General features: G+C 39.0%; 1 protein-coding gene across 1 annotated transcript in view; it reads left to right on the top strand.

The window, feature by feature from the left end:
- LOC107089818 (receptor-type tyrosine-protein phosphatase T-like) overlaps positions 1-15,115 on the top strand; it is a 309,070-nt gene that overhangs the window by 231,805 nt on the left and 62,150 nt on the right. Inside the window, exon 17 of the mRNA XM_015382802.1 lies at positions 8,771-8,858. Coding sequence (XP_015238288.1) covers positions 8,771-8,858 — 88 coding nt within the window. The remainder of the gene's footprint in view (positions 1-8,770; positions 8,859-15,115) is intronic.

Consider the following 15,115-nt stretch of genomic DNA (forward strand, 5'->3'; position numbering starts at 1 on the left):
AATTAGAAGCTAATGTTTGCATCAGGAGCTCGGTATGATGAATTATTTAAAACCAAACTGTAGGATTAATCTTTTCTCTTCTCATCCCTTAGTTACCTCCAGAGTAATTGTTTTAATTCAGCATTTATCATGAATGTGTTCTTAAATCATGCTTTTCCTCATTTACTTTTCTTCTCTGCTGCTTTAATATTCGCTGTGCTGTTCCTGCTCCTCCTTTAACTTCTTTACTAATATATTCCTTCGTCTCTGAGGACAAATGTTAGAAAAGGCTCAAGGAAGAGTCTGTTTTTCGTCTCCTTCAGCCGCCCATTCTCAGAAGAATGAATATTTTCTATTACCGACTCTGCATGGTTGTTGAAAATTGTCCCTCCGTGATACTGCGACTTATATTTTCATTTGCTTCCTGTCATTTTGGTTCAAACCCACTGATACGTTTCAGGGGAGAGAAAATGTGATTTATTCTTGAGTGTGTGCGGATCTGTGTGTAGCATATTCACACACCTTTATTTAGCCTCCACTTGTCTCCTGCTGCAGCTGAATTGATCCACATTAACAGACTTTGGGAGTTTTTCTGTGTGATATTTAGTCCAACATATTCTCTGCTCCATTTGCTGGAAAAACAATTTCAAGTTTATTTCTTCATCCCTAAAACTTCTGTGACAAATCAGCATCCACCACGACTACCGCGCTAAACAGCTTTTATTAAATCGGTTTCAATGAACAAGCACAGCGGCGTGGATCTCCAGGGTTCCTCATGCAATATAAAAAAGGATTGATAAAAGACAGAGGTTTTTTAAATGTGAACTTTTTCCGCTCTGCAGGTGTAGTTTATATTTCTAAGGCACAGAACTTAAATGTCTCAAACTGCTTTAGATTTGACAATTGATTTGGGCACCATTAAATCAACGTAGAATTTAACATGTTTCACCTGCATCCATACCTGGTAAGAGCTGACCTAGATACTGGATTAGAAATCCTCTGACAATATTAGAAAAACTAAAAGTAAAATTTTATTGATATAGCACTTAGACAAACTTTATTGTCATTTAGTATACACAGAGTGTATACGAAACTTAATTTTAAAACAGCTTCCCGACTGTGAATGGGCAGCAATAGCACCTATCTAGATATAAATCAATCATATAAGATACATAAACAAAGGAAAAAATGCAACTATACAATATTTTAGAAAAGGATTCCTTATTGTTGTGAGCAAAATACCTTTTGTAAATAGAAATACAGACATAAATAAACCAGGAATTAAACTTTGTAAAACATTTTAGCCAAAAAATAAGTTTTCAGTGTAACTTTGCTGCTTGTATTAGATGTTTAACTATCAAATCAAATTTTATTGAAAACTCTTTATTTATTGTTTAAAAATGTTTTCTAATTGTTTTTTTTATTCAAGTTTTGATTTTTTCAGATTTTATCCTTATTTTGTTCATTTTTTTTTATAATTTTTATTTAATTTTGAGTTATTCAAATTTATCATTTTCATTTATTCATTTTGTTGTTTGTTTTTTCACAGATTTTGTATTTTATTTTAAAATTTCCCTTTGATTTGATTTTTACCAATTGTATTGTTTTCAAACTGTGTTTTTTTAAGATCACATTTTCTTCACTTCTGGGGGCGGGTTTCCTCTGGAGTGAGGAGTGAAGATGCATTTCTATTGGTCGGCTTCTTCGTTAGCAACGACTTTTTATTGGTCAACGGTTGCATCAAAAGTAACCATTTGCATTTGCCTTAAAATGAATGCAACTCCTAAAACTCAATCTACTGTAAAAAAAAAAAAAAAAAAAAAAATGAAATATACAAAAAAGATAAATATAAACATTTTACTAGTTTAATAAAATTTGAAAATATAAAATCTGTAAAAAAAATAATTTCAAAAAATCTAATTTGAAACAAATATATTGAAACAAAATAAAACAAAAAATTACTTTAAATAAAACCTGAAAAAAATGGTCTTTGCTCTCACTGATGTGAAGTAGCATTAAAGTGAAGTTAAAACGACACAAATTCAAGATCCGGTCAGAAGTCTAGCAGCAGCATTTTGCACAAACTTAAACTGGTCTGGGGAGGTTTAAGTTTATATCTATTAATTTTCTGTCACGTTTATCCCTGCTGGGGTCGCGAGGGGTGCCTACACTCACATCTAAGGAGAATCCAAAAACAGTCATGTTTTTGGATTGTGGGAGGAAGCCGGAGTACCCGGAGAGAACCCACGCATGCACAGGGAGAACACACAAGCTCCATGCAGAAAGACCCCAGGCCAGAAAATTAACCCAGAACCTTTGTGCTGCAAGGCAACAGTGCTACCCACTGCACAACTGAGCAGCCTAAAGTTTAAGTTTAACATGTTTAAACTTTCTTAGAAAATCAGAACAAGATTATTTTTAAAAAGCCCGGATTAAGGATCTAGTTCTGGAGGAGACACAAATGGGGTAGGTACAGCAATAATTTGTAAATGATGGAAAAAGGAATGAAACAGAGATATTCCATGATTTACCAGAGTAAAACTTTAGTCTAAGGTTATCCCAAGGTTTCTAACCAAGCATTTTGCAGATAACTAAAACGCTCAAGGATCTTTGGTTCACTTCTTCTTTTTTTTGTCGTGATGAGTCCTTCAGTTCTATCCTCATTTAGTCCAAAAAAAACAACAAAAAAACCTCTCAGACATCAAGTTTTAATTGAACCCTGAGAGCTTAGTTCAGGGTAAACCAGATTTAAAGCCACAGATACAATCAGTTTAAACATGATAGTTGACAGTAATGGTCCAAGAGTGAGTAAGTAGCAAAGAAACAGCAATGGCTCCTGGACAGAGCCCTGAAGAACGCCAAATCAAACAGGACAAGAAAGAGATCTGCAAGTAAACAGAGCCAGAAAAGGTTGATCTATCAGACAAAGACAAGGAAAATCATTTCAAAACCCAACTCCTCAAACTATCAGGAACACAAAGAGGGTCAGATTAAAGGGCTGGCTATACCTCCACAGCAGTTAGTCACAGTTAGCTTGTCGCAGGTATGATGCAGATATTTTTGATTTATGCTGAATTTGAAGCGTGTTCTGCGTTGTTATTCCACGCCACAACGCAAGAGGGGCAATCACCAACTAGCTAGGATTGGGGGTGTCCATCTGTCAGTTTGATGAGCTTGTTCGACGTCTACAATCCCTCATTCAACGCCGGATGACACACAGTTCACCCGTGACACACTGTTCCCCAAAGACTGGCCGTGGCGCTGCTTGTGTTTTGGCTTCGGGTGCAAACCAACAGACCATCGCACAGAGCTACAAACTAGCATCCTGTACGGTGTCTGGGATAGTGTCCGAGGTTTGCCAGGCATTGTGGACGGCACTACAGCCATAGTTTCTGCCATTAGGTACCAAAGAGTAAATATGTATAGTGTAGAGCTCGAATTGACCAATCAGAGGCCTCCTTTCTCTCCTCTGTGCGATGCTATCTGCGGCACTGTCTGCAATTGTCACAACCAATGTAGGTACCAGATCTGCTCGGGTGGTCAGATCTGCGCATGCTAGTGACGTTACGCTACATGATCGGCTGAACATTGCCACATGATGTAAAACATTGTGGTTGGTTTCTACAAGTAGAATAACTGTTTTCTTTGTCTAAATTCTCTACGAAAGTCATTTTAGGATGTCCCATTTGTCCTTCCTGTTCTCAGATCTTAATAAAAAGAATAAAAATAAACTGAGCCTTTTTTGTCATCTTGTTAAAAGGCAGAGCTCAGTCTTAGAACGCAGTACTTTTCTTTAAGACGGACAAGGATTGTTTTCTACTTTCGGCTACTTTAGATCGCCAATGAAATAGCAAAATATAGATGATAATATGTTGAGACTCGAAAAGAGATTTGATCCTTAAGAAACGGGTTCAATACAGTTTGTCCGAGTGGAATTGCCATATGATGACGTCATATGAAGGGACAGGGCCCCGAGCAGATCTGGTAGCTACATCGGATCCGTCCCAGATGCGCGGTCCGGCCTGAGAATGCGCCATCGGCTCATTTGCGCATCCAGCTATACATCCAGGGATCTCCCTGGATTTTATTTAGTTAAAAAGACTGAAATGTTTTCCACTCCCCCCAAATAGTAAACGTACTAAAATATAGTATATAGTGATATAGTATAGGTTAATAATGTATTTTCTGAGAAAATACATGTCTTAAAATCCCACACTACTTCCGGGAGCTAACTTTTTCAGCTTTGGATTTAAACATAAATCTAGTCTTTTTTTTAGTTTTATGTTTTTCCTTTCGTGTTAACATTACGGTATATAGTGAGTTATCTAAAGAAAGAAACAGCTATGATGTCGTTAGAGAAGCAGTTTGACAAAGAAACTGTAAAAAAGATCTAATTTGTCTCTTAAAAGTCATTAAACTTTTTTTGAAGATGTGTATTAGCATTCTTTAGAGAGTTAAGGATAGAAATAAGGGATTTTAGTACCATAATTACATAATTACAGGCACACCAGTTGTGGTTTTCTCTTTATCAAGACCACAATATAGTTAAGAACATTAAAGTATACATCCCCCACCATAATACTAATGGTGGGCCATTTTCCCCAGAGATCATCCAGAGTGATTAACTGTTTACTGACAGCTTGGAATAAGAATATAAAGGAACAAGAGGGGGAAGTTTTACAGGCATGATTCTGCCAGGCAACAAGCTCTGATGTAAATAAATGTGTGTGTGCATGGCGGCGGTGGAGGTTTAATAAAGTGGACGTGGAACACAGCGAACGTCCTTCGCTGGTTTTTTACGGGGAGATTCAGATCCCAGAGCAGAGGCTGCCTGTGTCCCTGTCTATGAACAAACCCCATATGGCGCCTTTTTGTCCCCGTCTCCGTGTGCGATCTGACCTACTGTGCTGAAACAGATTAACCTCACTAACATTGAAGCCAGACGTATTTTATTCTCCGCTGGGAGAACGCCTCTTCAATCTCAAGCAGAAACCAACTCCCCCTTAAATTTGGCATCTTCAATTCATGAAATAACCAGAATATTTTCTCCAGATTATCTATTTAAACTGTTTCTAAATGTTTTATTTTTCCTCTTCTGTTTCTGTAGTTATTCTTTAGTTCTCCTTTGCATACATAGACATATAGAGGCATATCAGTATAATATAACTTCATTTTTACCTTTAAGGTATACATTTAAATTTAATATTTACATTTAAGATTTATTTAATAGATATAAGATCTAGAGATAAAATATGGATTCAAAAATATCATAGTCGTATAAAGATATAGGATGTGGATTAGATTAATGGTATAAATGTCACATTTGTATTTAGCATCTGTCACTAAATGTCAGAGAAAAAATCTTTTTTTTTTTTCTAGCAAGTTTTAAGAGGTTTTTCCTTTGGAAAAGATAGAAAATTTGCACTCTAATCATATTCTCAGATGACGATTCCTTCACAATATTTGCACTAGAAATATTTCATAGCTCACTTTCTCGTTTAGATCTCAGCTAAAACCAAGGAAACAATCAGAGTTTCTCCAAACAGCCGTACTGCTGTGCAGGGAGGCTTCATGGAGTAATTTAAGGCCCTGTCAAACCATGACGATATAGTCAGCGTATGCCTGACGTCCCAGAATCTCCTAAAACGCTGGCAAAAACTGAACTTTCTATCTTTTTAATGAATAAACCAACTTATGCATAATGCACGGTAGCGACAGTGGAGAGGAAAAACTCCCTTTTAACAGGAAGAAACCTCCTGCAGAACTGAAATGACAGGAACACCCGACAGCAGTGGAGGAGGAGTTGAGTGATGGAGCAAAAAGCAGTGATTATCTGTCAGAACGGTCAGTTAACTGAGTTACTTTATAGTCCACTATATAGTCCCTGCTGTACGTGGACACAGTAAGCTTGTAAGAGCTATGAAAACAGAAAATTTTAAAGAGGGCGTGCCCGAGGAGAAATGCGCATTGTGCATCTTCTTGCACACGTACTGTTTTTTTTAAGTTTTAAAGAGTCTTTTAAAAGTCCTCCACAATACCTTTAATACATCAATAATCTCAGTGTTATAATCTTAAAATTGAAGATTAATGCTGATTTTGGTCAGATATGCACAGATGGTTAAAAGCACCTGCAGGCCTTGAACATGAGAAAGTTCACTGCGTTTATACAGACATCAGATAAATGTAGTTTTTAACAGAGGACTCACTCACAATGCTTTTTTTCACACAAAACCCCTACGAACCCATTCCCCTGTGCCAGAATCCATTTTCTGCTAGACTAAGCGATGCGTTCAGGTGTCTGTTTTTCTGTCTCATTGCATTTGTTTTGTGTGCATGTAGGTCAGATCGCTGTCTGAAAGTAAAAGCTGTTGTCTGGCCTTTCTAAGCCCTTAATGGACTCAAAAACGGGGACTGTTCACTTGTCTCTTCTGGGAGATTTTCAGCATATGAGTGACCTGAACGCGTTGGAGCAGTCGCTCTAAATTAGTTCGGCTTCCATATGGCGGCCTTTGAGATTTGGGGTTCACTTGCTTTGCAGATGCCTTCAGAGGACGTTATTGTCACATCTCCTTGTTCTCTAACTGCATCCAACAAGACATTGTATATAATGACACGTATATTAAAATGTGGATTGGTGGAGCAGTGTGTGAAGCTGAGTAGCGTATAAGGCAGAAGCACAGACTAAAGCTCAGTGGTTTCGTCCTTGTCGTGTCTGAAAGTCCGGCGCCCTGGCAGGGAGCGCCCACCGTCTGTCCTTTCTCCTGCGACAAAAGATGGAGTGAATATTCTGTCAGGGTCAACAGCAGAAACCAGAACTTTTTATACATCATTTATATGATAGGAATGGGTTTTTTTTGTTCCTTTTTCCAACATTTACAAGTTTGGTTTTCAGCAAATAATATGTTTTTTTATTTGGTTAACATCTCAAGATAAAGGCAATTTAGGTTTCATTTGTATGGCACCATACAGTACAAAGACTATTACTTGAATTTAACATTAAAATAGAATGAAAATAAAAGCAAATAAAGATAAAACAAATAAAAGTAAAAAAGCAAATAAAAGTAGTAAAATAGCCACAGGGAAATCATGTTTAAATTCCAAATCATTATGTCGTAAACATGTCTATAAATGTTCTCTTTATCAGACGACATTTTCCCAAAAGTAAGGAAAAATTTCTATTAAAAAAAAAAGTCCTGTCTTAAAATTTGTGTTTTTTTCGTTATCTCCTGCAGGCCAGTTAGTTATACTTTGGCCTGAACACCTAAATTCAGCCAATCATATATCATGTGTCTTCGGCAGGGGTAGAGCTAACAGAACTGGCAGCGTTACGAGGTAAGGGCTCAAACATGTACAGCTGGAAGCCTTCTACACCAAACCAAGCTTCTGCCGCCCTGGCGTCCTCTTCCACAACATCTTCATCCCCACTTTCCTCCTCTTAATAAAAAATGGATGATGGAGGAGACTCATCCACGACCTCTGACACCAAACTCTCCTCCTCTTGCATGTTTCCTCTGTCCATAGCGTTCCTTGACAGTGTAGTTTCTAAGTCACCAATTTAGTGCTACTTGGTCCCAATGGAATTTCCCATTGGGAACCTACTAGCACTAAGTTGCTAACTCGTTAGCAAGATGCTTCTGACAAACCGGCCACAACCAAACATGCTTGCAAACCTTCAGCCACAACAATCCCGCCTCTTGATAAACGACCAATCACATTCATTTTATTTACTCGGGAGAATTCGGAACTACATCGGATGGAACAGCCGCTTCCCTATGACTTTAAACTTATAATAATAATTTAACTTTATTGATCTCACATCGGAGAAATTTACCTCTGCATTTAACCTATCCCCTTTGGGAGCAGTGGGCTGCTATTGCGCAGCGCCCGGGGAGCAGTCTGAGGTTAAGGGTCATGCTCAGAACACTCTTGAACTTCTGTAAAAATTCGAAAAAAATATCCACTGGACTTGGTTTCCGAAATTTGAAGACGTTTCGCCACCTCTCTAGGAAGCTTTCTCAATTCAAATGTCTGGATTCGCAGTGAGTTTGAGTCTTATGTAGACAAAGCCTTGTACCGCAGTACACCTACACCTTTTGGACAAAGGACATTCTTTTGAGGACCAGAATGTTCACATTCTGGATAAAGAAAATAGGTGGTTTGAGAGGGGCGTGAAGGAAGCCATCTATGTTAAGAGAGAAAAAACAACTTTAAACAGAGGTGGTGGACTCAGATTCCAGCTTTCAAAAACATACAATTCAATCATAGACATGATCCCTTCCAGATATCACCAAACCCCCCGCCCCATCACAGAGGAACGAAGGACGTACCCGCTCCAGCCGGTGAACATTACCTCTTTAACGACCAACTCTTAACAATCACAGACAGCTTTCAGATATTACAGGCCAACGATGGAACCAAACGACCCTTTCATCGGTTAACATTTGCATGTTTCCGAGCGATACAAGACTTCGTCAATATAAGACTCAAACTCAGTGCGGATCCAGACATTTGAATTGTGAAAGCTTCCTGGAGAGGTGGAGAAACGTCTTCAAATCTTGGAAACCAAGTCCAGTGGATATTTTTTGATTTTTTTACGGAATGACTATGACCTGGATGACTGAGAACCTTCATCAGCATAAAACTCTTGAACACAGAGTGGAGGCTGTGGAGATCAAACCAGATACTTGTAATCTTCTCAGAGCACAAGTGCACTGCTTTAACCACTCAACCAACATTCCCACCAAACTGTGTGCTGATTGTCTATTTTATATGTCCACATGTCTCTTTTCAGGCCCTGGCAGAGGGACAGACGGCGCCGTGGGAGACAGCCAAGAAGGACGAGAATCGCAACAAGAACCGATATGGCAACATCATCGCATGTGAGTACTGCGGCGACTATACTGAATGCATGTGCTGAGAGGGTCTGTTATCAGGGTTTAATTGTGCTGGTTGGTTTATCCAGGTTTCTGTATATCCACTGGTAATTTGGGGTTATTATTTCTATATAGAGTCAGTCAAATGAACTGTCTGTCTTGACTGTTTCGGTTGGTGTCTGTATTCTTTATTTTTTCACATTTCTCTATATGTGTAACTGGTTGCTACGAGGACCTGAACCTTCAGCCAGACCCAGTAGTTTGACTTTTATAGGACAGAGTCACATTGTTTGAATTTTATTTTATTTCTATATGCCAGTAGCTCCTTCTGGTTTCCTACAAAGCAATTCTGAAAAAAATTCCATGTCCTACTGGCGTATTAATTGGAATTTGTTTATTCTAGGTTCTAGTTTGTTTTTGCTCAGTCTTGTCAGGGAATAAATCCCTTTGTTTATATTTACTATAAAAAAAGGAGGTACAATGCTGAGCATGTGTGCAGGGCTTGGCATTGAGTAGCCTACTAAGCTAGTTAGCGCCTCCAGTCTAAAAAGAAAGACTGGAACAGAGCTGGTATCCAGTCTGATCGTTGGTTTACACTGAACAGCTAAAGCTGCCAGCTTTCAGATGTAGCTGCTAAGCTAATGAATTCTGAGGAAATATCCTGATTAATACTGATACCAGTGACTGTGGGCAGCACAGCTGATGGAGTTACAGTAACAGACCAGATTAATCTACTATAATCTACTATAATCATTACAGCAAAGAGAGAGAGTAAGGCTTAAGGTTTAAATAACAAATATAATGTGTTCCCTATGTCCTCCAGCGGCATATATTTATAGCAGCATACATGTAGAAAATAGCTCAGGATAACCAACAACTTTGGATGAAGTATGGGGGAAGTTGAGAGAAACGTCTGTTTGGATTAAATTCTCCACTGCAGGAACTTGAAATAAACACTTTGACATTTTTATTATAATTTGTTGGATAAACTGGTTACCAAAAAACATATCTTAAATAATGCAAATACTTCTTTTTTTATTGTTGTTTTAATTTTTGTAGGTGCAAGAGAGAACGAAAGTCGTTAATTAATAAGGAGAATTTTCTGGCTTTGCTGCCTACCATGTATTTTAATATAGTCTTAAAAACCACTGAGACCCGGACTTTGAACATTTATAGAAGCTAATATAGGAAACCTTGTAAGAAATCTCTTTCACTTTGCAAAGACATTTTCTTTCATCCTGCCTGATGATCAAAGGCTGCAGCTCTTTTTTTTATACTCAGAGACTTTTGTCAAATTGAGCCTTCGGACTGCAGTAATGGTATTCAGAGTGAGGGATTAGTGTGTGTGGGGTTGATGGTGTGAATTAGCATTTGAATATAACGGTGTGTAATGCGTCGCTGTCGTTTGCCGTGCCTGTGATGGAAGGCCCAGCGGTCGGGTGCTTGTTATCCCGATTAAGGCTTCCTTATTGTCTCTATTAGGCTGGAACAACAAAAGCAGATTGTCTGATATGGCGTCTAAAGGGTTCTAAGGTTCATTTAGTTGCTCATATGATTCAAATGCACAAATAGGACCAGCATGATCCATATAAGTAACGTTTTAGGCTTCATATTTCATGGTCGGTGCAAAGGCTGGGACTGTGTACATATTTCATCGTGAAGGTTTAGATGTCACAACGAAGACGCTGCACTAACCTGAAGGCTTTAATATGAAACTCAGCACTGGAATGAAATAGCCTGTCAAAGACTTGATAGCCAACAGGAATTATGATAAATTTGCTATTAGTACAAATCCTTTAATTACAAGGGCCTGGTAATGGAACTGTCCATCTTGCTCGCTGTGATTGTACAAAGGCTAATTTTCTTGAGAAAATGTTTTAAAAGGCCCTTGGGGAAACGACTCTGTGCCTCGTCTTTATTAGAACATGGAAATCTGGTGAAACAGCCAGATTGACTGTCTCAAGCTGAAACTGCCGGTACGAATGAAGGCTCACTCGCTGGAATTAGGCTGCTGTGAAATGAACAGTCTGACAATTTAATAGAAAATATAGAAAAGATCTGGTTTGAAAAGGTGAGCGTTCTCTGTTTGACTCCAAGTTTAAATTAACCAAAGAAAGGATAACTTGTGGGTTTTTAACACAAAGCTTTGTCTGGAGCTATGAATGATTTTTTCTTACTGAGTGATAAGCATATGAGTGAGATATTTAAGAGTGTCAGCTGTGCTGCTGCAATCAATGCCTTTGTCTATAGATGTTCGAGGTAAGCTTGTTTTCCAGTGTAGTTCTGTTTCTCTGACTGTGACTGGCTGGATGTGCTCTCTTCATCCTCTGACATGGGAACTGGCTCGGAGCTTGTCCGCTTGGCTGTGTGTTTCCTGGACGAGGCCGCCTTTTACAGCTGCGTTTTCTGTCTGCTTCTGTCTCCTTGAACCCCAGTTGGCCTCAGCACATGGCCGCTCACACTGAGCCTGGTCGCTACAAGCATGCTTAGTGTGAGGGATTGCCTTTGCGTGAATGAGTCAATGCAATCAACTGGTTTTCATGAGTTAGAAAATTTAATTTCAATTCAATTCAGTTTATTTCTATAGCGCCACTGCACAACTCAACTCATCTCAAGGCACTTTACATTTCACCAGATAATCCAGTCAAATTGATTTTTCTCTCTAAAACTTTGAATCAGTTTGACTGTATGATCTGGTGGGTCTGTTTTATGTGTTGTCTTCTGAATTCAGAGGGCCCCCTTTCTGTCTTTGCCAAGGGTCCTAGATTTTCTAAATCCGCCCCTGCTCAAGAGGATGGGTTAAATGCAGAGAGTGAATTTCTTTGCTCTGTAATATGACAGTGTAATGAAAATAAAAGCTGGGGGGAAAAAAGTATTCCATATCCCTAAAGGATTTCGTCAATGACTGTGAAACCCTTCTGCGACCCTCCAGTTGTCTGTCTAACAACCCAATGGAGGGTCCTGACCCCCACTTTGGGAACCCCTGAGCTCCATAATGTCTGTGCTATGGGACAGGAAGAAGATGCTGGATAACGTTGGGTTCTGATTCATCTCGAGCAGATTTGGTCTACATGTGGTCTGAGCAAAAGCTCGCTGACTCTGAGCCAGAAGTTGTGCCCGGCCGGCTCAGTGAGATGATAAACACCCAGACTGTGTGCCTCCCTTGTTTGGACGGCCTGTTCTATCCTTGTGAGGGTTTTTCTCATCCCGCCGTCCTCTCCAACACACGCTAATGCTGGCTCTCCCTGGAACAGTTTGGAAAGGGCCGATTCGAGTTGAAGTGTTGTAACACTCGTCCTCCGGCCATCTGCCAAACACAAACGCTTGATGCCATGTTTGAGATCCCCTCAGCACTCTGAGTAAACCTTAATCTACCAGCCTCCTGTCCTCCACCAGTCTCTCCTCTCGTTTCTTCTCTTCTTTCTACATCAGTTCTTCTCATCTTTTGTTGGTAGTTCCCCCTCTTTCCGTCCATCTGTTCACGCTCTCATTGCCTCTGACAGTTTATGGGTTGAGGCGAAGCTCACTAGTGTTTCCTCATCTCAGGCATCTGTCTGCCTCCATTTCCTCCTTCTGCTCCTCCTTTCGCTCCTTTTTTCTCACTTCTTTTCCTGCTCTGCTCTCATTTCTTAGAGCAGCCATTTCCATATGTTCATTCATAATTCAACAGAATTTCTTTGGAAATTAAAATGATTTCTTTGCTCAATATTTACATGTATGTAAAAAAAAAAAAATTGAGATGAGTGCTGCTTCTTTAGTGTTTTTACTTGCACCAACTTTGAGTTTAAGAACATCAGTAGACAAATATTTGACTGGGAACAAACAATATATCTGTTTGATGTTATGTAATTGAATGCTGTCTGACATTATGTTATTTAATCCCATAACTTTCCGGCTGTCATATGCTGTTCTTTTAACACGCCCAACTGGCTACATGTCACGATAACAAATGAAAATCTGAATTTCGCTCGAATCATGATCAGACTCTTAAATCTGCACAAATATGGAATAAATTCAACAAAACTTCCTAAGTTATTTGCAAATATCAGGTTTAATCTAAAAAATCTTGACTAAACCTGTTAAAATCAGCTAAAATTATGATTGAAATGGATTTAAAGGATTGAAAACCATAATTAATGAAATGTTGCCATGACATCACAGTTCAATATGGATTTTATGTTGGAGAATAAAAGCTTATCTCTGAGTTTAAAAAGAGGCCAGATTAGCGTTTGAATTAATTTAGAGTGTGTTTAAACAACACTTCTGTCAAATTTTAGCGATCAGATTTAATCAGCAGATCAGGAAACACATAAGCGGTAAACTCATAAGATCATAAACTTAAACAAAGTAAATTGTTTTGTAGGAAAAAACGTTTTTTCTAGATAATCTTTGTTTTTGTTATTGATGTAATTGTAATTGATGCTTTTTTTATTGTAAGTTGTTTTTAAACGTATAACTTTGGATTGTGACTGAGAAGGACGATAACACGGTTATTCCTCTTCCTGCTCTCTTTCATTCAGCAGTTTAGAAGATTCATTCAACATGTTTGTTCTGTTTGAGCACAGTGACGTAAATTATAAATGAATAAAAAAAAAATAAATAAAATAGCTTCGGAATCCAAAGGTGTTTTAGAAAAGAACAAGACAGATTAGTCTTAAATAATGGACATGTTAGATGTTAACAGTTTGAAGGAAAAGCCCGATCAGCAAGGAATGATCAATGGATCATTATCTAAAACTGATGCTACTGTGGAGTAAAAATGGGCACCGGGAGATGATTTGCAAGGAAGAAAAAGTTTTATTCCGCTCTGCAGAGGAGAACGACACGGAACAGCTAAAAACAGCTCCCAGTGTGATTCTGAAACATTCAGAAACACACCCCTACATTTAAAAAGAATCCGCAGCATACACACACATGAACATTGAATTTTCCCAAGAGAAACACTTCATGAAAAGACATAAATATACGTTCAGATAAACATTTCAGACAACTGTTTTCCGTTCACACCAGAGACAGGACAATAAGGACCTGTTTATCTATGTTTCCCTCATATCTAAACTAGGGAGGAAACTCCTTTTCAAACCTCCTTCCTTTCCCTACATCTCAGCATAAAGAATGGAACAATAGCTTCTCACTAATCACTTCTATTCAGAAACAAAGAAACGGCACACTAACATTTTATCAGGCCAAGGAAGAAATATGAATCCATACTACGTTCACACAAAAAAAGCGTGTGCTGCTTAATTTTTGATTCTTGTACAAGTTTAGTTGTGATGCGCTGCTGAAAAATCTTTGCTGCTCTGGCTGTGCGGTGGAAAAGTGGGTCTGATGCGCGTTGGGCGGAGCTACCCTATCCTTTAACAATGGCAGCTATATTTGCTGTCATAATTGGGTAAAAAGTAGTTTTAATGTTTTTAAGTGAGAAAGTCCACCTGAAAACTTCCTCTGTGCAGTCAGTTCATCCAGATTACCATCCTGCCTGCAAATATTAATTTGCTGTTGAAGCCGCTCAGACCCCCGTACACCGGCGGTGCGCTGTCACTGGGAATTTCCAGCAGACTCTTGCCCGGTCGTCTTTTTGTGGTTTGCTGCCACTGTTCGTGGCAACTGCAAGGCATTTTTCACATACGTAATCCAAACTGCAGGCAGCAGAATAATAAAATTAAACATATCTTTCCGTAGGGTTTCGAAATTTTAAGTTCATTTGATGTTAATAAACTGTTTCAGAGCAGTGATCATAGCGCTCTGCATCAGCAGTGCTGTGTCTGTCTCCCTGCCAGCTCCCAGATCAGCTTCTCTGATTGGTCAATGTGGCGCATCGAGCAGCTGGAGCTTTTCCAACTCCAGCTACTGCTGCTTCTGAAGCACATCGCCTGCGTCAGATGCCCAGTTGCTCAAATGCGCTGTAGGACCTTTTGCTCCGCCAAGATGAGCGTCAACCATTGAATTTCCATGTAAATTAGCTGCTTCTGCTGCCTCTGCTTCTTTAGGATTGAACGTAGCATAATACATTTGCGGTGATTTAATGCATTTAGCGTTAATCAGCAAAGGAAATAAAAAGAATATTTTTCGTCAAGATCACTGAGTGTGGTAGCGGCCATTTTTTACCAAAATGTCTCCCTCCTGCCATCTTCCGGCAGTGACGTCACGGTGCGGTAAGCCTAGCGCCATTCTCCCCGCGTTACAAGCAAATTCAATGGGAACTACTAGACACATCTGCAATCAACAACAATTATTGAAGATTTCCAGAGGACTTCACCATT

Source organism: Cyprinodon variegatus, unplaced genomic scaffold (assembly GCF_000732505.1).
Source record: "Cyprinodon variegatus isolate N-32 unplaced genomic scaffold, C_variegatus-1.0 Scaffold13, whole genome shotgun sequence".
Classification (NCBI taxonomy): Eukaryota; Metazoa; Chordata; class Actinopteri; order Cyprinodontiformes; family Cyprinodontidae; genus Cyprinodon; species Cyprinodon variegatus.